Genomic DNA, 24,261 nt, shown 5'->3' on the forward strand with positions numbered 1-24,261 from the left:
CGCGTAAAAAAAAATTCCAGTGATTTAAAAAAAAAAAAAGATGAAAGACATTCAATAGTGTACGCAATTGAAAAGACTTTTAAAAAAAGGGGCGAAACTGTTACAACTCACGAAATTGCAAAGCCGGTCTAAAACTTCAACAACGAGCTATTCAAAGATTTCCGTTTCAGAGTTCCTATCCTTCTTTAGAATAACTTTAGCGGTGATCTGAAAAAGAAGCAGATTTATCACATTCACAAGTCCCAAATGGATTGCAAATAAACTTTAGCTCCATCGATTTGCTTTTCCTTTCCTTTCTCCAAATCAAAATTATCGGTAACGATCACTTCAACTTGGAAAAGAAAATAAAAAACAATGTTATAACCATGTAAAAAGGGGCCCCCGCTGTCGAGAAAAAAACAAACTAAAATAACAGATGCGATAGAAACAGGAAAAGGCAAGAAATAAACAACAGAAGCGAATAAGAACGGACAAGAATGGAAGACCCTCTGGATCAATGGACAGGTAAGACGGAAAGGTACGGAATGAGATATCGATGAGAATTCCATCAAGGGGGAAACCATAAAACGCCATTGGCGATGAAAAACGACGACAAGAAAACGTATTTTTCTATCGGGAAATTAGATTCATGTAATCAAAAAAAGGGAGAGAGAAAAAAGAAAAAAAAAAGAAAAACGCAATCTCGTCCGCAATCCAAGGTTTGTGAATGTTTTCTTCCCTGCCATTGGTTGACCAAACTTATCGACAGTTGCACAGCACATTAGTCTAAGCCAAACAATCGCCAAGTGACTTAAACTTTTCGCTAGTACGGCCGTTCATTACAGACGGTAAGCGAATTTCCATATTTGAGGTTAATGGAACCAACCCCCGTTACGATCAATAAGATTTCTCTTAGCTGACCAGAAATGTCGATAAAGAATAGAAGAAAAAAAAAAACGAGAACTAGAACGACACAGATCATAAAACGCGGACGAAGATAAAAAGAAACATATTGAGCAAGCCGGACGGAACGGACAAGACTGTCGCTGAAGAAAAAAATGTCCGCCAAAAAGAAGAAGTAGAAAAGCATCGCGAAGTAGGAAATTCCGATAGTTAGTGAAGACGACGATGAAATAATAACTTCAATAAAAAAATGCAATCGCACACGGGTGCTGATAGGAAAAAATAAGAGAAAAAACTAAAAAAAAAAATAAAAATAAAAATAGAACGTACTGGAAAAACTACCTGGCGGAACTGCCGGATGGCGCCATTGATGCGAAGGGTGTCCGCAGCGATGCCGGCGATATCACAGCCTCCCCCGCCGCTGGATCCGCCTGATTCCTTCAACTGCCGCAACGAGGTGCTCGGGTTGTGGCAGTGATAGCACGACGTTTCCGGCTGTGAATGTTGTCGCAACATTTCACCTCGAAGGCTTGTGCTTCCGGCGGCCGAGTAACCACTAGTAGCCAACGAAGCGGCCAATTCTGGCACCAGCTGACTGCTGGGCAATCTCAAAGACGATTCCTGCCCGTGGCCGTAAAATGGCGATTGGCCTACTCCCGAACGAACCGATTCACGAGACGTGGCTCTCGACAGCGAAAATGAAAACGGCTGATGTTCGCAGACACGGGGCCGAGACGGAATAACACCGACTGATGGATGAACCGGATGATAACGCGAAGAGTGATGCACACCCTGTTGATGCTGGTGTAGGTGGCTAGGCGGCCCACCGTGTTGCTGTTGTTGCTGCGACAGCAACGAGCTGTGATGATGATGGTAATGCGGCGAAAAGGACGACTGCGAGTGATGAGGGCCGTGACGGTTGTATAGCCGAGGACTGGGCTCGCCCACGCTTCCACAGGCGCGCTCGTCGCTATTGTCGCGCCGATAATGAAGTTCTATGTCCGGCACTGATCGGTTGGTGCGGGTCGTCTGGCCCCCGCAACCGGCAATGATCCCGGCCGCAGTGCTGATGATGGCCGAGTCGACCGAGCTCTGCGATGGAGGCGCCGTCCGAACAGCAACATCGCCCAGGCGTTGATTGATGGCCAACGTGTTGTTGTTGTGGTTCTGGCCGTTGCCTTGGTTCCAGCCATCCGCCAGATTAACGGAATTCTTTCGACTGCGGCACGACGTCTCAGTCGAACTCCACGGCGATGCGTCCACCAGATCGGGAGCTTGGCGTTGGTCAAACGATGGGGCCGTCAGCAATGGCCGCGCCGCCGCTGTCGGGCCCGACACAGAAGACGACACAGACGACGACGACTGGTTCTTATAGGCGCTCTGAAGCGAACGATGGCTAGCCCCCGCCGGCCGCTGCGACGACGGCTCCTCCTCCTCCTCCTCCTCGTCATCATCTTTGCCGGAGACGGTCGGCTCGAGAAGCACTTCGGGTGGTGACAAGTCCGTGGTCAAAAGGTTGTCAGTCGAGTCCCCCCGGCTTAGACTGACAGCTCGTTCCGTTGACAGACTCGCCATATTGTCAAAGCTTTCGTCCTTGTAAATCTTGCATCCAAGGCGGCCCGTACGTTCCAGCCAATTGGGAATAGGCTAGACTCCGTCTCCTGATCATCAAAACAAAGAATAATAATACATCAGGGATTTTGTATTTATGATGACGTAAATTTTCAAAACTTGTCTTTTTATAAAGAAACCCCCCGCCCCCCTAGCCTTCCCAATGACATTGTTGGAAATCTACCCGAATTGTCAAGAGGGTGATGGAAAAAAAGAGCGCCTTTGGGCTCGTGAGGAGTATACCCTTCGCCGATGTCGTGTGTCCGAGGACATGCGTTGATTGAATCGGAGCGTGGCTTCAGCGAACAATTAGGATGAGTGCCTTTTCAAAAGATCGCGAGAGTACGTCCAACCCAAAAGCTGTTCTTTGATTATGGAATCAGCGAGAACCCACGATCCTTCTTTTTTTTTTCCTACCCTGATTACATTTGCAGCTGTAACTTTTTCTTTCTTTTTTTTTTCTCTTTCTTGTGGCTATCCCTTTCCTCGGAAAATGTGATCAGCGCAACGGGATTGACAACGTGGATGTAAAAATAAATAGAGACGCACGAGATCCGCAGGAGGGAAACGGATGGGTTGTGTTTGAAAAGACAAGCCTTTTGTCGACAAGGAAATCAAAACGGGGCCAGACTGATACTGTTGACAATATCGAGTTTCATCTTTACTCAGACGGGCGCAGCTGCAAGTTTTACGCTTCCGACCGAGGATTACCGAATTGTACACAGTCGAGATGGCGTGCTGTAAAAGCAATGAAGCAAAGGCTGCACGAGGTAAAGCATGGCCAAGTTAGTGCACAAAGTTCACCTTCAGGACTTTGGCAACGAAAATTGCGCACACCACCAACGCATCTCGTGATTTTCTTATAACACAACAAAACTTTTCAAAGGCTACACATGTGAGAGGACATTAACCAGTCAGAATTGAAGATTAGTTCCGCCCTGGCCTTGACGTCCACCACTTCTGTTTCGCGTCACATCTCTCTTTCTATACGGGCACTGCTCGCGTTCTAATTGGTAAGTCTGCGCTGAAGGCAGTTCGGCAGGCTACCAATTAGTGCGAAGTGGACTCGGATTCTATTTTGGCTAATCAGGGTTGGATTGAGGCGAAACTAGCAATGAATTTCTCGCTATTCGAGACGTGACGCAATGGCTCGGGAGTCGTGTTTTTCGTACAGTCACGGGCGAACGGAGCTCACACACACAACGGAACCGAAAAAAATAAAAAAAATTAGATGAGATCAACAGCATCACGGTGATAATAATGACAGTCTCATCCCACCCCCTCTTTTTGCCAATGGGCGAATAGTGTACCAATCGGAGTGTTGTTTTGCGACTGCAGCCGGCACGTTGTCTGTAAAGAGTGCCGGAATATGTAATTGAATCTCACTGTGTGACGTTCGCCTAGCCAAAAAGATAACAAGAAACAAAAGACGATGATGAAAAACTACGCATCTATTTTTAGTCGTGGTGATTGTGCATTCACGCAACTTTTACACTCGTGGCTTTTTCCCTTCTTCATTTTTTGTTTTTCAACTCCGGATACGCCCCTTAATCCAATTAATCCCATAATCCTTGTAACTTTAAAGGGGATTTGAGCTTTGCTAGTCAAACCTTTTCCTTTTTTCGATTCTACAATCTTATTGAATACGCAGCGTATGTCAAATGTTAAATCAAAAGAACTTAAACCATCAAGTTTTTGGCTCAAACAACATGAACTGTAACTCAAGCGGATAAATCTATTCTGCTATTACATGAAAAAGCAAAACCTCTGCTGACAGGCATCAACCAGAATAATCAAATAATCCATCAAGTTAAGCACAACGTACCCGATGTGCTAAAGAAAAATCGCGCATAATATCCACGCAGACATAAGATGAAGAGCAATATCAGAATTCACATGATAAACTTTTTCGTACCTCGCGCACGTGATTTTTCTTTTGACAGTAGGTGATATCTTATCCCCGTCTCAACATATTAAACATCGTTCATCATAAAAAAAAAAAAAGAACCCCAGTGTTGCGGTTCTTGCAATCTAGGGCGCGCGTCAAACGATGCACGAATGATGAACGTAAAAGCATAGTGGAAAATGAGAATTTTTGTTGACCCACAGAAGAAAATTTTCAAAGCAGAGGCATGTGTTCTCATTACAAAATGATGCACACGCATACCGAGTAGGACGGCATCCGTGTGCGAGGAGATATAAATGGGAATCTCAACTTGTATAGGTAGTGCCGTTGCCAAGCTTTTAAAGTGCGTGTCGCAGCATAAGAATAACTCTTGAAATTCTTGTCATTTAGCACGTGGCATTCATAACTACTAATGAGGGGCAAACATCAACGTATTCGATGCATAATGGATGGGGGTCGAAGAATACTTCCCTCTCAAAACTTGATTTCGGAGAAAATTTATTTTCTTGTTATCACTTTTTTCTGTTGGATACGGAGCGAGAGTTAATCAGATTGGTAGGAAATGTCGTTTGCTATCCGATTTTCAAGTCTATTACGAAAGCAAAAGACGTGAATAAACGACGAATACCTAGAAAAAGTATGCATACTAGCACGGTTTATTCTTTTGGCTATCGCAATTTCACGTAAAGATTTCAACTACAATGCATTGCCAACGACACGTTATTAGATTGGATTTTTCCGCTAAAAAAAAATGGGGATTTAAAAAGTATTCAACACTGAGCCCAAACTCAGAGAAATCGATAGCGAAAACGGGAAGATTTTTTCGGCCCTTACAAGTTTGCGAAAAAGGATCAGTTTGATGTCGCTAGAAGCCTAAAATTTATCATCGAGTTTGCGACACAATGACAAATCCTGAATAGGCTAGACACAATTTCATTTCCAACTATTTTCTTTTTTTTTTTTCTAGCCCCTAGTAAACGAAGCGTGAAAAGCAACAGCCAAGAGAAAGACGAAGCGATAGGATGGCGTAAATTTATGTCAAGCTCGCATGCGAGTATCGGACGGGCACTATGCCGGCGGATGGCCTACGCGCGGTAGATGCGACTGAAGACGGGGGGGCTGTAAGTCAACCGCCTCTGTCTTATCTAGTACGTCTCGCTCTATTTCAAACATTCTAAAAATGGAAATAAATTCCAACCCATTGAAAAATACTAGAATAGAAACAGACCAGAAGAGGAAACAAAACAAATGCTAATTTAGACTTGGAAAACAAAAGTTGTACAACGCAGGATGTTGTAAACATAACAATAAAAGAAAATGGAACATTAACAACAAAAAAACGAGGATGAAGAAATTATTTTTTTTTTTAAAGATCCGGGACAAGGGATAGTTTTCGTCTGAACCAGTAAAAATGGACCTATAATACGCAAAAAAAAAAAAACGAGCTGCTGTTTGGCTGGAAATAATTATAGCCAGCTTACTTTTTGTTGGCATCTTCAAGAGAGCTCCTCCTGTACAGACTTTCACGGGACACGAAATCTTTTCAGAGCTCACGGGTAATACTCGGCTTTCGTGCAAGTTGTAAGAAAACGAACGAGGGATCGGATTTTCGGGCAAGGCTTTTCTTCAGGTTCCACGAAAAGTCACTGGCACGCATGTAGATTCATCGAGCAAACAGCCTACCGATCTTAAAAATGGGTGTTCATGATTTATTCTCTATTTCCATGTCTTCATCCTCCAGTTAGTTTTTATGGATCGAGTGATCACGATGACACGCACTGAGCCAAATAGCATTAAGAGGACGCGTGAAATTCGATGAATCACCCGGACAACGTTTCAAAGGATATTCAAATAAAGTATTCATCACAACGACGCGTAAAGGGCAAAAACAATGGATGCGTGAAAACAAAAAATAATTTGAAAAAAAAAAAAATGAACGCATCGCTTCCCATTTGTAAAGAATGCAAAATTTTTAATGCAATGAATACGACTCTCATTAATATCTATGAAACTTTCGATCCGGAAAATCCAACTCCCCCAGATTCTAAAGTTGTTCATCAATCGATAAGAGTTTTCATTTGAATCTTTTTTCACGCGTCTATAAATGCTCGGCATTTAAGGGGCGCTATCCGCACATTTACGATAGACATTAAGTAAAATGAACTTAGACAAAAGGTTATTTTTTTTTAAGTCAACAATCAAAGAACGACCGGGTAAGAACCACATCCATTACCGGTAGCTTCTTCCACCCGATTTCCATTTTTGATTGCCCAATTTCACCAAGGTAAAAATCTTGTTCTGGAAGATAGATCAAAGAGAAGTCGAGCGAGAAAGACAAGCCTCAACGGCCCAACCAAAGGCCGCGCATGAATTCATAATACGACGAACCGCACTGATCAGTAAGGATGACTGGAGATCAAGGTAGAAACTGCTTCAAGAGGCACGGCCCTAAAGATCATCTGTGATACGTTTGGGAGTTTCTCGATGCGAGTTATGGCGCATCGGCTGATTACGGTGGTTAGACGAAGAGGTACGAGAGTTAAGGGCTTGTCCTTTATCCATTCGGGCATCATGCTCGTTCCACTTGTTGAATTCAAAGTGCGTGGAATTGCACACTAGCCGAGGGGGGGCCCTTAATTAGAAAACGGATCGCTCCCGGCTTTTCTTCACGCACTCTATAACATTCCGCAAAATAAGCCGGAATAAATCCTTGCGTCCTTCACGGTATATTATTAGGTATAGCCTCGACGAACCTGCCCCCCCCCCCTTACCGCATTTCGAACAAAGTAATCTCAAGAAAATTCCGCACGGAGGGCGCTACGCCAATGACCGAACGATAGCAACGGCTCCCGCAAGATCTTGTTCCGTAGAGACTGCACAAAGATGGAACTGAACGATTCGGACTTGAGTGTCATTAACTGTGGGGCTCGATCTGGGAACTAAAAGGCACGAACGCGAAGGGAAAACTGTGTTTAAATTCTACCTCTTGTAGTGGCACTCGTAGAGTTAAAAGAAAAAAGACAATGAAATCAAAAACTCGGCTATAAAAAGTAGTGTATGATATACACGTCCTATCAGCAAAAGAAAAAGGCCATCTTCCAAAGAACACTCCGGAGAGGCAATCGTTGACAACAGCCATCTTTTTTTCCCCAGCCATCTAGACTCTGTTACTACAGCACAAACTTGAATGTACTGCATATCTTTCAAGTATTCATTTATTAATAAGAAAAGAGGAAGAAATGTCAAAAGGGAAAATAAATAATAAAAAAAAGAACACAAAAAGCTGTTTAACCACATGTGGAGGGGCAACGGCCGGAAATCCGCAATCCGGCGAATAACGACATAGCGAGGTTGACAAAAATCTACGCTCTTTTGCTCAAACCAGTTTTTCTTTTTTTACTGGGATAAGAACAATGTAAGCAGAATGGCAAAGGAAATTGAAGCGCTTTCCGGTGTTTTGCCTATCTTGTTTTTTTTTTGTTTTTTTTAACGTAACGGGTAGCTTAATACACGTGTATAAAACCTATGCGTTTGGGTTAAACGTTCGCTGCAGCGTTTGATAAGGGTAAGGAGTCCCTGTCGCAATGGAGTTAAGCTTAGTGTCTGCGTTTGTTTTTAATTATGATTCGGTAGCAACGCTGAGAAAATGAGCTGGAAATGAGTTAGGAAAATAGAAAGGGGGAAGAAATCTTGACTAAAACAGTCTGTCTACGTGACGGTTGTCAAGATAGTCCTTCCACTTGACTGTAACGAATTCTTTTCATCCGCATCTCAAAACTGTGTTTCGCTATTCATTAACGTGCACACATCAACCCTTTTCATGCACATCTTCCTTATTTCGAGTCGTCATCTTGACATTTTCTTCTTCCTTTCTTTGCCACTTTGAAAAAACAAGGTTCCCTTTTTCCTCATCCTATTGATTCTGTTTTCTATTTTGTTCTTCATCGCTAGTTGGCTATTCTCTTGATCGAATAACAAGACCCCTTGCTCACGTTGTGCACCTCTTCTATCTCGATCACGTCGTTTCCCCTTATAACTGTTCGATCGTATTCTGGTAGGCCTTGGCCAAAGGATTACCGGGAAGACTCATCTAGACGTTGTACGAGTTTGCACGACAGCGAAGGTTAACAAGAAATACAATACAGGATAGGAAGTGGCGCGTACCGAATGCGTGTTAGCTAAAGAAACCAAGCTGATCGATAAATCAATGAACATCATTGTCTACACAACTAACAACGATTTACAAATATTTGAAACAATTTATGCCACCTACAGCCTAAACGCACACAACATGAAAAAAAGGAGATCTGAATGTGAAAGAGAGAAACATCTTCCGCATTGCCAATCCCCCCAACCGGTGAGATGATTAGATCGATAATGGTTGCTAGATTGACGTCTAACGCGTACACAATGTCCTTATTGACGCATCGTCACAAATGCGAGCATGGCATACGGACCAATAATCACCAACAATGAAAGAAACAAATCACGTACGGTTTGTGCGGAAGACAAAAAAAAAAGAACCAGGTGTTAACTGTTACACTTTGTGTGTCTGCCAACTCGACATTTAACACGTCCCTACGTCAAGTGAGACTAATGACATCATTAAGGATGGAAGTTGACGGGCCTGAAAGTTCGTCTCTTCTGGAAAAGAAAAGTTTCTTCTTTGTTTCTGATCTATGCAATATAAATAGTTGGCATCGTCAAACTAACATCGCTTGGTTCTTAATCAAGAGTCTCCCTTCTTTTACTCGGATCCTCATTAATTAGTCGTCAGTCAGTTTTGGGGGCGAAGGCGCAATGGCTCACCGTCAAAAACAGCTCACAAGCAACGAATTTCTGTTGATGACACACGTCATCATCATCTATTTATGCATCGCATGGTAACAATAGAGTCCATACCGTCGGTATGCTCGTGCAATATGATGACTGACGGTGTACGAGGCGATCTCGAAAAAAAGGAAATAGAGTTCTGTGACGTTGCACGAACTTTGTGCTCCATAGTTGCTAGACGACCGTCTAGGCCTACTTGGCAATTCAGTAAGATCTTTTATTATACCGCTAGGTGGGGCCTACCCCCACCGGGCAGAATCCAATCACGTACGATTTTTTTTTTCAAATCACGCTCTTGTGTATAGACAGAAAAGCTGAAGGACGGCAACCAAAAGGCAGGGAATAACGAAAAGAAAGGAGGATTAGAAGAAATGCAATGATTGGAAGGCGAGGTCTAAAGCAAACATTTAAATTTCCTCCTCTTCAACGTAGTAAAAAAAAGAAAATCTATAGAAATGCGCCCCTCCCAGAAAAAAAGGAAGCACACGGTCAGATTGCTACGGAAACGATCCCGATGTGGTACCTTTTACCTCTTCCTTTTTTTTCCCCCACAACATTGTAAAAGTCCATCGAGGTTTGGTCGATTTCTTTTGTTCCATCAGACGATTAAAAGAAAAAGGCCGAAAAAAAAAGGAAAAAATGTTCGTTTGAAAAACCTCGAACGTATCAAAATTGATGACATGAGCGTACGACGTAGGTTGCGCCACGCCAGACAGGCGGAGTAGTTAAGTACACAACGTAAAAAGTGACTTTTTATGATGAGGCATCCGGCAGATGGATAGCGTGCTAGTCGAGTGCGGTTAGATTAAATCGATTGGGATGATCTGCATGTCTACATGCCAGACCACCCAAAAACAAAAGGGGGAGCTCTTGTTTTATGAAACAAAATTTCAAACTTCTTATCTGAACAGCTATCCAACTACTCCTGACTGCAAGTCGTGCAATATATGCCTTCCAGAAACCCGCAACAACAATGAGTTAGGAAAAGTTGCATCAGCAAACAAAAACAAATGACAATCGAACAAGGTTGTTTGTCACGGAACCAGCCGACATAATAACGGAATGGCACACGGGCATCCAAGTTAATTCAATCATAGGAAGCCGTACAGGCTGGAAAAAAACAAGTTTCAAATCATCGGGTACGAGTGGCAATCTTCAAAAACAGGTGACATCGAACATTTGAGTCCGTTTGAAATATTGCAATGAAGTTATTGTTCAGTAAAGGCAAGCGAACATGAACCATAGGGTCATTCACTTAATGGCTTCAAATAAAAGAGGGTCACGCCTTCGTTCAAGTTAGGCGTCGTCTCTCTTTATTTTGGAAAAGAAGGGCGGGGTCGATCATTGCCTAACCATTATAGCACATCGATGCTAGTCTATTGAAATTTTGCCAACCAAACAACAAACAAGAAAAAAAAAAGGGAAATGTAGCCATTCTTTCTAGCGTCCCAAGCGACCGCTCGATTTAAAGATGAGGGCGCCATCACATCCATATGAAAGAGCATCGCAACCGGGGAAAGCACACAAGGTGATAAAGAAAAAGCGAGGGGGGAAAAAGAAAAATGAACGAAAATGGGACTTAAGATACGGACGACTGTGGTGAACGCCCGGCTGTTTCATAAAGTCGGCCAGAGAGTGCATGCCATCGTAAATCATCTCTTTCAATCTTCCGCCTTAGTTTATATATATATATATACACTATTGCTCGCTTCTATCCCACACGTACACCAACTATGCTCTAAAAAAAAAAAAAAAAAAAAAAGGGATACTTATGTAACACCTCTTTTTTTTTTATCATTACTACTTTGTTGATGTTGTTGTCCTAACCCTCGAGTTCACTGACACTGTGCGTGAGCGTACAAAGACAAAAGAAAAAAAAAAAGGGGCAACCGATCAATTATGGGCGAAAGGCACCCACCGGCTGGGTTTAGTAGCGAGAGCTTTGCTTCTATAGATATTACGTATCCAAGCAAGTTGATTAACGATTGAGCCGCTAAGACTGTGGCCAGCACAGATGTCACGTCAACGCTACATAAATGCAAGACGACCAACACAAAACGTGAACGACATCCAACCTTTCCTCACCTACCGAAATAAAGAACGAGGAATACACAGTACAGAAGAATTGCATCGCGTAAAAGTCTGAGTTCATCCCTCACCGAAAATATTCTTTTTCAACTTAACGAATGCACATCAAGATGTACGCAATTCTTTCTTTTCCTTATTTCATTTCATTGATCCACTGCAGCTATATTTCAAGTTACGATGGGGCTTCCCCTATCCCATTTGCTTCTATCGATATTCCATCTTGTTACATACCGTATGTTTGGAGACATGCACACAGGTAGTAAAGGGAGGTCTTGTAATAAATGTAATTGGATTGGGTCCCCGTCAGACCTACAAATACCTTTCTCCACACGAATCCAACCACACACGGGGTATATAAAAAAGGTAATTGAGATATGCAAGCAATGATAGTCTATTCGAATCGATGTCATCATTAAAAAAAAGACAAAAGAAGGAAAACAGGATATGAAACCTCGCGTTTCAAAAGTCTTGATTGAAATTCTTCCGCAAATGCCACGAGTGGTTAAAAACTAATGCAAATAGGACGGCTATTGCAACGAACAATAGCACAAAGATGAACGAAGGACGGCGAAATGGGATCGTAACACGAAAAAGGTCTCACGTTTTTCAATACGTACTTCGATCTCTTTCATGTTAAGTACTCGTCTAATAACTAATCGATCGAAACGTTCGCTCGTTTATTAAGCCAGTCTCATATTGCTTTCACCCACGGGAACAAATAATAATAATAATAAAAGACTTCCAATGTTGCAACCGCAAACGTTTGAAAATGGGGGAGAGAAAACGTTCGCCAGAGCACACAAACGATAAAAAAAGAAGAAACGCATAGAACTTTTAGTGATCATACCGCCACCATCAAACAAAAAGTCAAAAGAGAAATGGAGAGAACGGGGGAATAGCACGCACGATGAATTGCAACGGCAGCTCGAAGCGAACGCGGGACTGCAGGAAAGAATAGAAATCGCTACGTTACATCCATCGCGAGCCGCGTTTCTTTACTGAAATCGAAACTCGAGGGTACAACAAACTTCTATTCCGAGTCTTGAGTTATTTACTCTTTTTCATTTTTCTCTCCCTCCCCATCATCATTCGCTTGCACGCTCAGCAAACATCACAATTTATCTACAATATGACACAAGTAATAAAGAAGAAGGCCCTTTTTTTTTACCCTCAGCTTTTAGCTGTTCAGAGAGTCTTTCATTCACTGTCGGACATAATAAATATTGCAACGCAGTCTCTCTGCGATGAGAAACCAAACAGCAAACCAACTGGCCAAAACTTGTTAAAACTCTGGTTTAAAAATACGAGTATTTCCAGGAAATGTAGGCAACAAGAAAAAGAAGAAGAACGAAGCCGCTAGATAAATGGACGTGAGTCGATTGAATCTCGTAAACGTTTCGTTAGGACCCATTTTTATTTTGCACTATATTTCCGCCAGTCTTTAATCTTAAATGAATCTCTTCTTCTTGAATCTTAAAAGAATTTGACACAAAAACGAATGATCATAAGCTGCCCGATTTCCACTAGAGGATCTTTCCGCCAAAGCCTACATTACGGCCGTTAAGCATAATGGGTTTAATGTACACAGAGAGTCGCGTGAAAGAGTGAAGAATGGAAGCAAGCGATTGAAATAGAACGGAACCGGCAACGTTAAGCCGGATCAGACAGAAACATGGACCTCGTCTATTTCCAAAAAGGAAAATTGCCACACACTCTTTGCGCCTAAGCTATCTAAAGCAATACTGCTACGTGACATCATATCTACATTACGCAATGATGTCGAGACAGTGTACCTCGCGACCTACGTCCTGCGGCTAACTCAAAAAGAAAGCTTTCCAACGCATTCGTATTGTACGACCGAACGAAAGCCTCCAGTGAAAATCATTTTCGTTTTTAAGGAATGCCACTGAACGATGTAACAAAGAAAAACAAGGGATCTTCAAAGATCATCAACTCTATTCTTCTTGTGGAGTTCAGCGATGCAAGAATAGCAGTTCATTTGAAACAAAAGAAAAAAACTTAAACTTCTTTAAGTGTCAATAGACTTGGCTACTACGACCGTTCCTCGGCTGTTTTACGTCTCTGCGCTCGACTAGAAACAAGAGTGATCGTGTTTCTATTGACACTGTCGTTCCAGTGAACGCCGTTGATATTCTTCTTCGTTCACGTCTCACCTTAAGTTTCACGGAGCTACTTACAATGTGGACTTAAACGAGGAAAATACGATAGGCCCCGCTGATCCATAGGATGCAATAACAAGCAATATATATGCTCGCTCGTTTTTTCCCGCACCGAGAACCCTCACGCTCACGCTGTGTGTACTCTGCTTTCAAGGAAAAGTCTCTTTTGGTGTCCGACCAAACTTTTCCTTCCCATTTTCGACCAGGGACATATTGGTAAGCCTTCATTGATCCGAGGTACGTGGACGCAAGTTTCACCAAGGATTTCGTGCACAACTTTGATCATTTAAATGATGCAAGAATTGAAAAGACAAAAATGTTACACCACAGCGTCTATTTTAGAGACTGTGAGACATGTAATCCCTTTTGTTACCTATTGCTGAGTTTGCCAACGAAACAGTTGACCTTTTCTTTTTCTTTCCTAAACAGATAGCCATTCCGCACAAAACGAAACTACGAAGCTTCTCCCGAAAGTCTCGAGAGGTTAACCGATAACGGTGAAGACGTGACGTGAACGCTGCAATCGATAATCGTTTTAGTCGAAACGCACTATACGTATTCAAATAGTTACACGAATTGATGGAATTGTTGAAGGTCTACAAGGTCATCAAACTGAATACAACCATCCGGATTGCCGCATTTTTTTTTTTTTTTGGGGGGGGGGGGGGGGGGGGTACAAAAATAGACAGCTGTGTCGCTTTCTCGTGTTCCAAACACAACAAACCGCCTATTCGATTGGAACGACAGTGTCATAGGTTATGGAAGAGAACGGAAAACAGGCTGCTATGGAAAAAAAAAACGGGGAAATAAATCGATCGACGAAACATTTCCCAAGCAAGAAACCAAACAAATGGGGCTGGCCAACTAAAAACGGAAAGAAAAACAATTTTTTTCGCCGAAACGGCGCCTCACATTTGGGACTAAACAATAACGCTCAGTATTTATTATTATTTTTGGCTTATTCTATTTTCAGGACAAGCGCTTGTTGACAATATGGTCGGCAATATTGTTACGAAATGGATAGAATGGCACTGTGCAAATCAAATTCAGAAAAAGCAAATAAAAGCAAAATGAGGGCGAAGGTCCTACGTTTTTTTGTTAAAAATAGCCCGAGCGAATCACCTCATTATTTCAAAAAGACGCATACAAAAAAAAATTTCACAACAAACCCATTACCGAAATGATGGTCTGTACCATTTCGTCTTGTTAAAAGGAATAAAAACGAAACAAATATGCAAAGCAATTCCGTAGAAAAAAAAAAGAAAAACAAGTGAAAATCCATCAAGAAAATGAAACGCAAACGAATCAAGAACGCTCTCGTTCCAGTCGTCGAAAAAAAAAACCAAACAACAAATAAAAAAAAGCCAAGTAAAAAAAAAAAAGGGCTGGAAAAACAACATCTTGAGGATCGAAAAATAAAAAACAAAAGAATCGATAGTGGGATTCGAATGGAAATGGTTGAATTGGGGACCCTATCGTGCACGGGAATCTCCCAAAAGGAGCGTGAACACTGTAGCATGATCTAAAATACGCCATGAAAAAAAAGGGGGGGGGGGGACCTGGTACCCGATTTCGATCCGAACGCGATGACGAAACTCGGAACGACAACAATCAAGACTTTTCCCCTATGTACATACACGTATCTTTTTTCCACCCCTTTTTTTTCTATTTTCTATGTGTGTGTGTGTGTGTTAGATGGACCGAGTAATATGAGACACTACGGGCATCCCAATGCCCCAACGCCCAACGATCGATGACTCAAGAGCCCCTTATAAGGGTAGAGGAAAAAGGCGGAGCAGAGTCCATAGTTTTTTCTTGGTCACCAGGAAGAGGCCCACATGAGTATACACACAAACGCCTTTTTTTTTTAGGGTGATATTTCGTTGCCGATTACCGTTATTTTCTTTTCTGTGGGCGGCCCTTGACGTCACACAGCTAGACGACGCCAATAAAGCCAGACGGGGGGGGGGGGGGAGAAAATAATTCCAAGAGAAAAACATAATCTTGTGTGAAAATATTTTTCAAACGTGGCCACAATGGCCCCTCGAGTTTGTTTGGTAAATAACGCTGCGTATACGTTTTCTCACCATTTTTATAATTAGATCGCGGTCAAATAGGACGTCCAGTTTCGTGAGGGGAGGACTGGTTATATTTTCTTTTTCAACGCTTTTTTTAAGAAAAAAAAAAAAAGAAGAGGTTTGAGATTAACATAAGAAATACCATGGCGGTGCCGTAAAAAAAAAAAAAGTAAGGGAAATAACTTGGCCCAGCACAAAGTGTCCAGTGCCAGGCCTTTTTGACAGACCAACGACGGTTGTTAGGGACGGGCAAATCAACACATGCGAAAGACCGCGAGTGGAATCCAAAATTTAAAGAAATTCAAGAAGCGAAAAAAAATAGCGCAATAGGAAAAAAAAAAAGAGATAAAAAAAAAACATAGAAACATGTTGTTCCATTCCCTCAGAACACGCAAAATAATTCAGTTTTCCACATTTTCTTTTGATGGCCGGTTGACCAACATGGCGACGCGTACTAGAAAAACCTTTTTTTTTTATTTTTTTTAGACTTCGCTACCAATTTATTTCCTTCAAGTTTTCGCACGAATGCAACGGTTTCCGCAATTTGCCGTTTAAATGTATTCCGCACGGACAACTAATTAACGTGCGTGTGTCATGCGTTCCTACTTCAATCAAAAAGCCTTTACAGCAGGGCTGGCCACTAAGTTTCTAGCCGTTACGAAGTAGACATAAACATAGCAACGTTCTCAATAAGCTTGAAAGTCAAGATCAGTAGGCCATAAGGACAATGTTGTCTTTTCGAGCTCGACTTCACCACACTAAACGGAACCTTACCACAAGTGCGGGTTTCCAAAGGACACATCGTCCAAGTGCACAACGTAAGCAAAAGACGCATATTTTATAGACCTCCTGAATTACTCAGCTTTCCGTCTTTACCATCGTTTCGGCAACAATTACGGGAACAGACGAGCGGCAGATACGTTACTACTCTTCAATCCTGTCCGCAAATGTTGTTCCTCAAACTGACCACTTCCCTCCACTCATCGCTTAATGCGCTACGCTTCAGCAAGCGAACATCATATTCGCTTCCGCCTACTACTGCTTTCCGGAATCTTTTATTACTATTTTTCTTACTACGTTTAAGTGCTGGATATATTTTCCCGGTCTTATTTATACATTTTTGTTTTCCTTTCGCCCTTTCCTTCCGTCTTTTTCTTAGTTTTGATCCGCATTTGCCCTACTTTTTCCGTTTCTTTGTATCGATCTTGTTCTTTACGATTCCTGGCTATTGAGACCACAAGTTCCGTAACCTTCCAACACACACATTACGTCGTTTCAAATGAAAATGCTGAATGAGATAACCTAAGATGAAAAGACTTTTTGCTATTGGATAAAACTTTGATTCCGTTCCTTTTGCAATCGGTGATCCCGGTTGCAAAACGATACACTAGCATATGTTGATGTCATTCTGGTTTGTTTGTTCCTTGCGTCAATGTAACGAAGGGCGGAGTCTAACGCCCCCCCCCCACATTTCTCGTCAAATCATGAAAAGAAGCAAAATCGGGAGAAAAAAATGCCGAACTGAAACATTTGGGGGGCTACATGATCACGATTATCAATAGAGCTGTTTCCATCAAAAGCCTGGCTTCACACACATTGACCGCGTGCCAGAAAGAACAGAAAAAAGCCTTTCATTACGCAACGATACGAAGGAAATCAAATAATGAAAAGATCGGTTGATTGCGAGGCCAAGTTATGAACGACCAAGACTCAAATGAGCAGCAAATCAAATGGAAATAAAAGCCAAATGATGGAAGCAGAAACTAAAAAAAAATGAAAGTCTATTAACTACGCGTTCATCAAAGCATGAAAGAAAATGATGGAATTACGTCACTTAAAGAACGGAACGTAAAAAGGGGGAAGGATAGAACGAGCGATGGGATTGGCATTCGACCTTCTAGCTTGTTTGAATCGAACGGGACAGGCGTGAATTAAATTTACTGTTGAATTAAGTCAGAGCCAACTCAACCGTGCTCTCTTTTGCCTCTCTTGCGTGCTCTGGTGCCCTAGTGCCCACCAACACAAAAGGCCAAACGTAGGTAAAACTATTTCAATCAGCTGTTGCGGGAAACAAATAAACGAGAACGCAAAAATAAAAAGGGAAACCCCGGGACATTCGGAAGAATGTCGACACTAAAACTGGTCAACGTCGATTAAGAGCAAGTTAAAAGAAAAATGGGCAACCGACGGCAAAATGGGAACGCAGGAAATGGGAGAAAGTGGTCGGAAATGACTGCAGCATTTGAGAACTCGTTATTTTCTTTTTTTTTCTACAGGCCGTACCAGTTTGGATATACTATCTATTCATCTTTACTTAATGATGAGTTGCCAGGAGCAACTGTTCAATCACACAAGAAAAATCGGGAAAAAAAAAATCAAGGCAATGTGTGCACTGTGTGTTGTACGACACACAGTTGTTCAAATCCTGCGTATCTAATAGAACGGCTCTATTTGTTTTGCTGGATAACAACCGGTATAACAAGATATACACGGACAATGATCCATAATTCAAAAAAAAGGACGAGATAAATGGGGAATACGCAACACACAGTTGCTACATATTTCACGCAGCTGTTCGCGTTCCGCACTGTGTGACCAAAGCCCTCGTCCTTTGTTAACCAGCTGTTTCTTTCCGTTCAACTGTCACCCAGTCTGCAAAGGTCCTACACACAGCGCATTTCAGCTTTTCCCTCTTCACGCAGGAAAAAAAATTATATTTACACGAAGACAACAATTTAAAGTAATTTGGTGCGTGATTCGTTTGGGTTTTACGCAATTGCTCTTCATTTGTTTTCGCATTCCAACTAGCGCGTTTCATCGTTATCTCGTTCCATCTCCATTTGTCTGTCGTCCCGTCGGCTGACACTTTGTGATTGAACGCGCCGTCCCATCACTAGTCGACTAGCCTTCCCAGTTGCTCAACGTCAGTAACAGCATTTCTTTTCGCCCCTCGTCTGTCTATTCTGATCTTCTCCATTTGATCTCATCTGTTCGTTCCCTCGCATCAGAGTAAATGCTAACGCGGTAAAGCCTGTACGCAATACGTAAACGTTTATTCGTTTTTGCTTTGGCCGTTTCAGTTGGACCCCGGTATATCCAATTGTTTGTTTTGACAGATGCGGCCCCAAAAGTAGATAGCCAATCAGCCCCGAAACGATGGGCGGTTTCTTTTTTTTTTTTTTTTTTTGGGAGCTCGAGGACGGGAATGCAACAAAAGTGCCAAACAAAAGGAAGTGTGAAGCGTAGTATACGGGGCAAAGAAAAACGTCTAAACGATCTGACACAATATAGATGGAGCATTATGTAAACAGAAGCCGACGGAAATTAAAAAAAAAAAAAAAAAATCCTCTACGCTATCTGGCGAGAAAATTCGTTTTCCCCCCCCTCCCCACTACTGTTTCTTACGTTGTTATGGCGACAAATAAACAATGAGGAAAAGCCAAAGCCAAGGCTAGTGGGGATGACGACGGCGAAAGCGGATGAGTTTATAACTTGGGAAACGGAAAAGTTGCAGTCAACATCATATTGCTTGAAACTCTTGAGGCGGCTGCAAAACTTCCACGAGAATGAAAATGAAAACTGCCGCCTTTCCTCCAGAGCTCACCGGAGAAAGGGGGGAATGCAAAAGCTCTTTGTAATCAACGAAGCAGACTGAGAAACTACATCACGACACATTTCCTTATTTCTCCTTCTCAAACACACTGGGGCTCGGTTCGGTTGCACTTTATTTTCTTTTACTCTTTCTCTCTCTCCCTAGCATCTTCTTCTTCGTGTATTCGGAATTGAAGAAATAACACAAACACGAAAGCCATCAAATAGCATGGGATCCCTACCCCCCCCCCCCCCCTTTCGATTTGAACATGAACGCAGACACGAGACATATACTCCCCCCCCCCCTCCCTTTCTCACTGACACTCGACTCCATCACAAACGATATGGCGTGGTGGCGCTCATAAAAATCACGAAGGCAAAGCAGCGAAATGAAAAAGGACGGAAAAGAACATTTTTTCTCCCCCTCCCTTGTGTTCTTCGAAGAAAGACAAAACGAATAAATTTGTTGTATCTTTCTCTTTTTTTTTTTTTGCTACTGTTATTTTTCTATTGTTTGTTTTGTTTCAAAAGAGAAATGCACGTCGGGAGGGGAGTCAAAGCTGTTTGTCTTGCTCAATTTGACTGCTTTTGGCACTCTCAGCTAGAGTCATGGCCGGCAGCGGCCTTTATTTACAGCCTAGGATATCGTGATTTAAGATCGATTTGACAAGCAATGCGACCTATTGCCCATCGATCTTGCTTGACCTCCTGCCTGGTGTTGTTCAAATAAAATGAAATAGAAAAAAAAAGGAAGGGTTATTCATCGCCGCGACGCTAGCCCATTTCAAAAAGAGACAGAATCAATTGAAAATCACACGCGATTGGACACGTTAAATTTTCGAGGTTTCCAATGCGCTAAAGCTACTCCCTACCCCACCCCAGAAAAGAAAGATAGGGCATATAATACAAAAAATAATAAAGAACAAAGAAAAAATGTCAAGATAAATACTACCGACGTGAACAAGAAAGAAAAAAAAAAAAAAGGACGGGCAGAATAAAAAGCACAGCCGGGACGGATAAAACTGACTTTGGTAGTCTTATCGACTTGCGTCTCAACGGGATAGAAAAAAAACAAAAAAAAACAGATAGTCACCCCCCGTCGAGATCAAGTTCTTCATCAACTCACTAACGTACGCAATGTGAAAGGAATAAAACAGGAACAGTTCACGCAAAAAAGTTAGTCTATCCCTCTGTCCCAACGGAGGGACCCGGGACTTCATATCGTCGGCACCAACTTTGCTGGCAGACAATATCACCACGGAACGGAAACTATTGCCGACGTCTTTGTGGCGAGACACATTGTTTCCATTAAAATGAGACAGCGACAGCTAACAAGACAAACACATGACATTGAACCAGCCGTGTAGAAAGCTCGCCGCATTTCTCAAGACGAAGGGGAAATCGGTTTGCTGGGCAAGTACGACCACATCGTGTTTTTTATCCGTCTTGTGTAATAGCGCAGATAAGAGTAGACTGAATTAACTTTTAAGATGTCTGAATTTAAATAAATAATTTCAACCGAGGCATCGTCCTGTTCTAAGACGCGAGATGGCCATCGTCATGTCTTTGCTGGATCGTTATTCGGCGGTCGTTATGGGTGCGCGACAACGGGATGCAAAAGCGTTGGGGTTTTCGCTATACAGCCAATCAAAAAAAGGCGCAGCCGATCAACAACTGATCCAACCACGCCCAATCGCTGTCCATCAACAACAAGAGAAGCCGCTCGCTTGAACAAGTTCAACTATTCGCATTGGGCGACCCGTGTACACTTTTGGTGTCTCGGCGACTGAGGCACACACATAGAGTCTGTTACCTTGTTTTGGAACACGTACAAATACATGACATGTTCATACGATTTGCAACGGGATTACATTGCATGTTTTCATCTTGACATGCCATCTTAAAAATAAATAAATAAAGAACCCGCAAAATGTGCGATCGACATGCAGACGCCTTCACGGCAGTTGAATCACTACTCTTTCGCCAATTTTTTTTTCGACACGAAAAAACGTTTTCCAATCGGGCACAAACATAAAAAAAAAATCCATTTTCTTAATTATGTCGCGGACGCTCGTTTACCTCGTTTGAACATGTGTTTAGTGAAAGCATATAATCAAAAAAAAAAACATCGTCAAGGGCTCGTTGTTCGCAAGAGCCTACACGGCCAAGTACATCCATCGAAAGCGTTGAAGCTAGGGGAGATGAATAGACTGTAAAGTGGGGGCTCGTTGCGAGAAAGGGTAACACCCCACATAATTGGGCTTATCGATTACGGTGAAAATTCCGGCCACGACACCTCATTCCTGCATTAATGATGACGTTAACTAGGGGAGCGTGTGTGTGTATGAGCCTAGCGCCGTGTAACGTAGTAGATGGGCGGTCACCGACACTGCACGTTGCACAAACTGTCAGTGCATCAGTCGTCATTAGTGTCGGATAACAAGTTCGGTTCCACCTTTTTTTTTTTCTTTATTCTTTCTACGCACACACCGGAAGAACTTGCAGAACGATGGACAGACCCTCACCTTTCTTCACTCAAATTTTTCTTTTTTTTTTTTGCTTTTCAAGACTATATCGAAAAGAAGAGACCCGACATCGCGCTCCACTAGGACCATTCAGAAACAAAGATAAAAGTTGCGAGTTGCCTTCAAAGAGAAATTTGATGAAATCATCGCCAAAGTCACTCAGAGTTCTATCCTCCTGTAGAGGCCCGCCTCTTTTCTCACGTCTGCCATGTTTGCTATCTCGCTCCTATGGCAACTGGAACTCTTAAAAGAGTCCGTCTCTTGATCAACGACTCCCTGAACAGTTTTAGCCTTTGAGAGATCAAGAGCAAAGAAACGTCTCAATGAAAGGAGGGAAAGGAGAAAAAAAAATGGAAATGCAATAATCGAAATAGACGAGCGCAGGGAAAGGGAAGAATGAGAAGGAAAAAAATGTGCGAGATTTAAATCGACGAATGCCAAACGTGGGTGACGAAGGCTATCTCGCAAAGACGTATGGCAATAATCCTATTTTCCTTTCAGAATTTGTGTGCGAACGCGCGACGCGAACGCGGAATGAAAAACGAAAACGAAATTAAAGAAGATAAAAGAATACATAAACAAATAAACGATATCGCCAAGCAAAATGCAGCAGACGTGCAGTCAAAGAAAAATATTCGATCAGACTAGAGAGCTAGTCTTAAGCGTCGCGTCGGTCGACGCCATCGATGTACAAAGAGACGCAAGAAAAACTACGAAGATGCAAAGAAAAATGAAATTGATGTATGCACGATGGACAAAGAGCGTGTGCTTCACTGCTATCCATTGATTCGTGTCAAGTTGCGCGGCTCTTCTCTCAAACTATTCAAACCCAAATAAGCATTTGGTGCAATGATGTGGAATAAAAACACGCAAAAAATTCTTCATTTAGAAAACAAGAAATCGAAAAACAAAAAAAAATTGGCCATTGCTGGACTCGAAAAGTGCGAAAGAGAAATGTGAGTTTTCTGCTAATGAGCCATCAACGCGTACGTCTTTTTAGTTACGTAATTCACGGTCTGCTCACCCAGACCGTTATGTCTCCCAAGCCCATGCATTTTGGAGGCGACAGAAAACGACATCAGACAGGATGCGGAGGGAAAAAAAACACGAAAAGGCAACAGTCGCAAATGAGACGATAACAAAAACAAGCGGACCATGTCCGTCTACACGTCCGCGACTCATCAATAAAGAAAACATCTTTACGAGAAGAACAAATAAAAAGGACGCAAAATATCATTCCTTTCGTTTAGTGAACCCGTCGCATGGAGCCAAGTGTTGCGCATTCGCCATCAAAGATGGAACACTTCAAAATAAACTTTCCCTCTTTTTTTTTCGGTTGATCTCATTAGATTGGAAACCCATACTTTAAAATGAAAAAAAATAAAGGAGGGGTCGTTGAAAAAATTGGATTTCTTTCTTTCATCCATCACGCATCGATAACAAAAGAAAAACGCTTGGAAAAAGGATTTCTCGGCAATCCGCTGAGCGGATTAAAAAGCGTTCGAGAGAAAACAAAGCGGAAGAAGCACAGATGAAAGTCAGCTACTTTTTTGTGAAAAAAAAAACGCAATCCCACTCTCAATCTGAAAGCTGCCGAAAAACGGAACGTGATCAACTCGAACGCGGACAATGTCAACAACAACCTTGGGGATGAATAGAAAATGAGAAACGGCAATTTCTAATAGACAGCCACACGTTGGCGACACAAAGAATCGATCGCTCTATCTATTGATTGATGGCAAATAAACCGAGCCTAAAAGGAGGACGCTAGCGGGAGCAGGGTGGAAAGGTAGGACAGCGGACAAGGAAGAGAAATCAAATAGATGAAAGAGCAACAAAATCGCGGCGCGTGTTCTCCACCCCCTCCCCTCCACTCTAGTTAAAACATAAATAAAGCAGGTCGCATGGCAACGCTGCACTTAGCGATACGATCTTTCGATGTTATAATCCCGGCCGGTTAAAGAAAATCACGACGGGGACGCGTTTCTTTTTTGCAGACATGTTGACGTAAATACGACACGCGCTAGTTATCTTCCATCAGGAAGGGCAAACGGGTTGGTGCAGATCTGATTCGTGACGGAATAAATGCTACGTAGATCCCACACGCAATCAAAAACGACGAGCTCGGCGCGAGCAAAAAAAAACACATTCACGATAGCGTCACGCGTAATCGAGAAAAAAAATATATATATACAAGATCGGGACTTACCGACGGCATCCATGATGACAATAAACGCTCGACGGAGAGGGCCGCCGTACGATGAATCTTAACGCTCCGAGCGCCAGCCGTTTCTGCGGGTTGCACGGCCAATCGAACGAAGTCTAGATGAGCTGCACGCGGTCACTCACTTCTATTTGCGTGGCGATGATTCTTCCTCGGCCATCAACTCGAATCAAGTGGAATAAAGTTTGTCCAATAGTAGCAACAGCTCAGCTTTCCGAACCTGGATTTTCAAATAGCAAAATATCATCAGTACATGCTTTTGGCATTTTGCTTTCTCCTCAATAAAACGAGATGTGATAAAAATAAAAATAAAATAAATTTGAGCTAATAATAGTAGCCGAAT

General features: G+C 42.4%; 1 protein-coding gene across 5 annotated transcripts in view; it reads right to left on the minus strand.

Annotated features, from left to right (window-relative positions):
• Window positions 1-24,089, minus strand: part of LOC130699336 (small conductance calcium-activated potassium channel protein-like) — a 43,773-nt gene extending 19,684 nt beyond the window's left edge. Inside the window, exons 1-2 of one of the 5 annotated variants that reach the window (XM_059496062.1) lie at window positions 23,904-24,089; window positions 1,213-2,540 (exon numbers count right to left, since the gene is read on the minus strand). In XM_059496062.1, the coding sequence (XP_059352045.1) occupies window positions 1,213-2,457 (1,245 nt within the window). In that variant the 5' untranslated portion in view covers window positions 2,458-2,540; window positions 23,904-24,089. Of the gene's footprint in view, window positions 1-1,212; window positions 2,544-23,903 lie in introns of all 5 variants that reach the window. The other 4 variants (XM_057521670.2, XM_059496061.1, XM_057521672.2 and 1 more) reach the window with 4 other exon arrangements.
• Window positions 24,090-24,261: the final 172 nt, after the last annotated feature.

This window comes from Daphnia carinata, chromosome 7, assembly GCF_022539665.2.
Source record: "Daphnia carinata strain CSIRO-1 chromosome 7, CSIRO_AGI_Dcar_HiC_V3, whole genome shotgun sequence".
In the NCBI taxonomy this organism is placed as follows: domain Eukaryota; kingdom Metazoa; phylum Arthropoda; class Branchiopoda; order Diplostraca; family Daphniidae; genus Daphnia; species Daphnia carinata.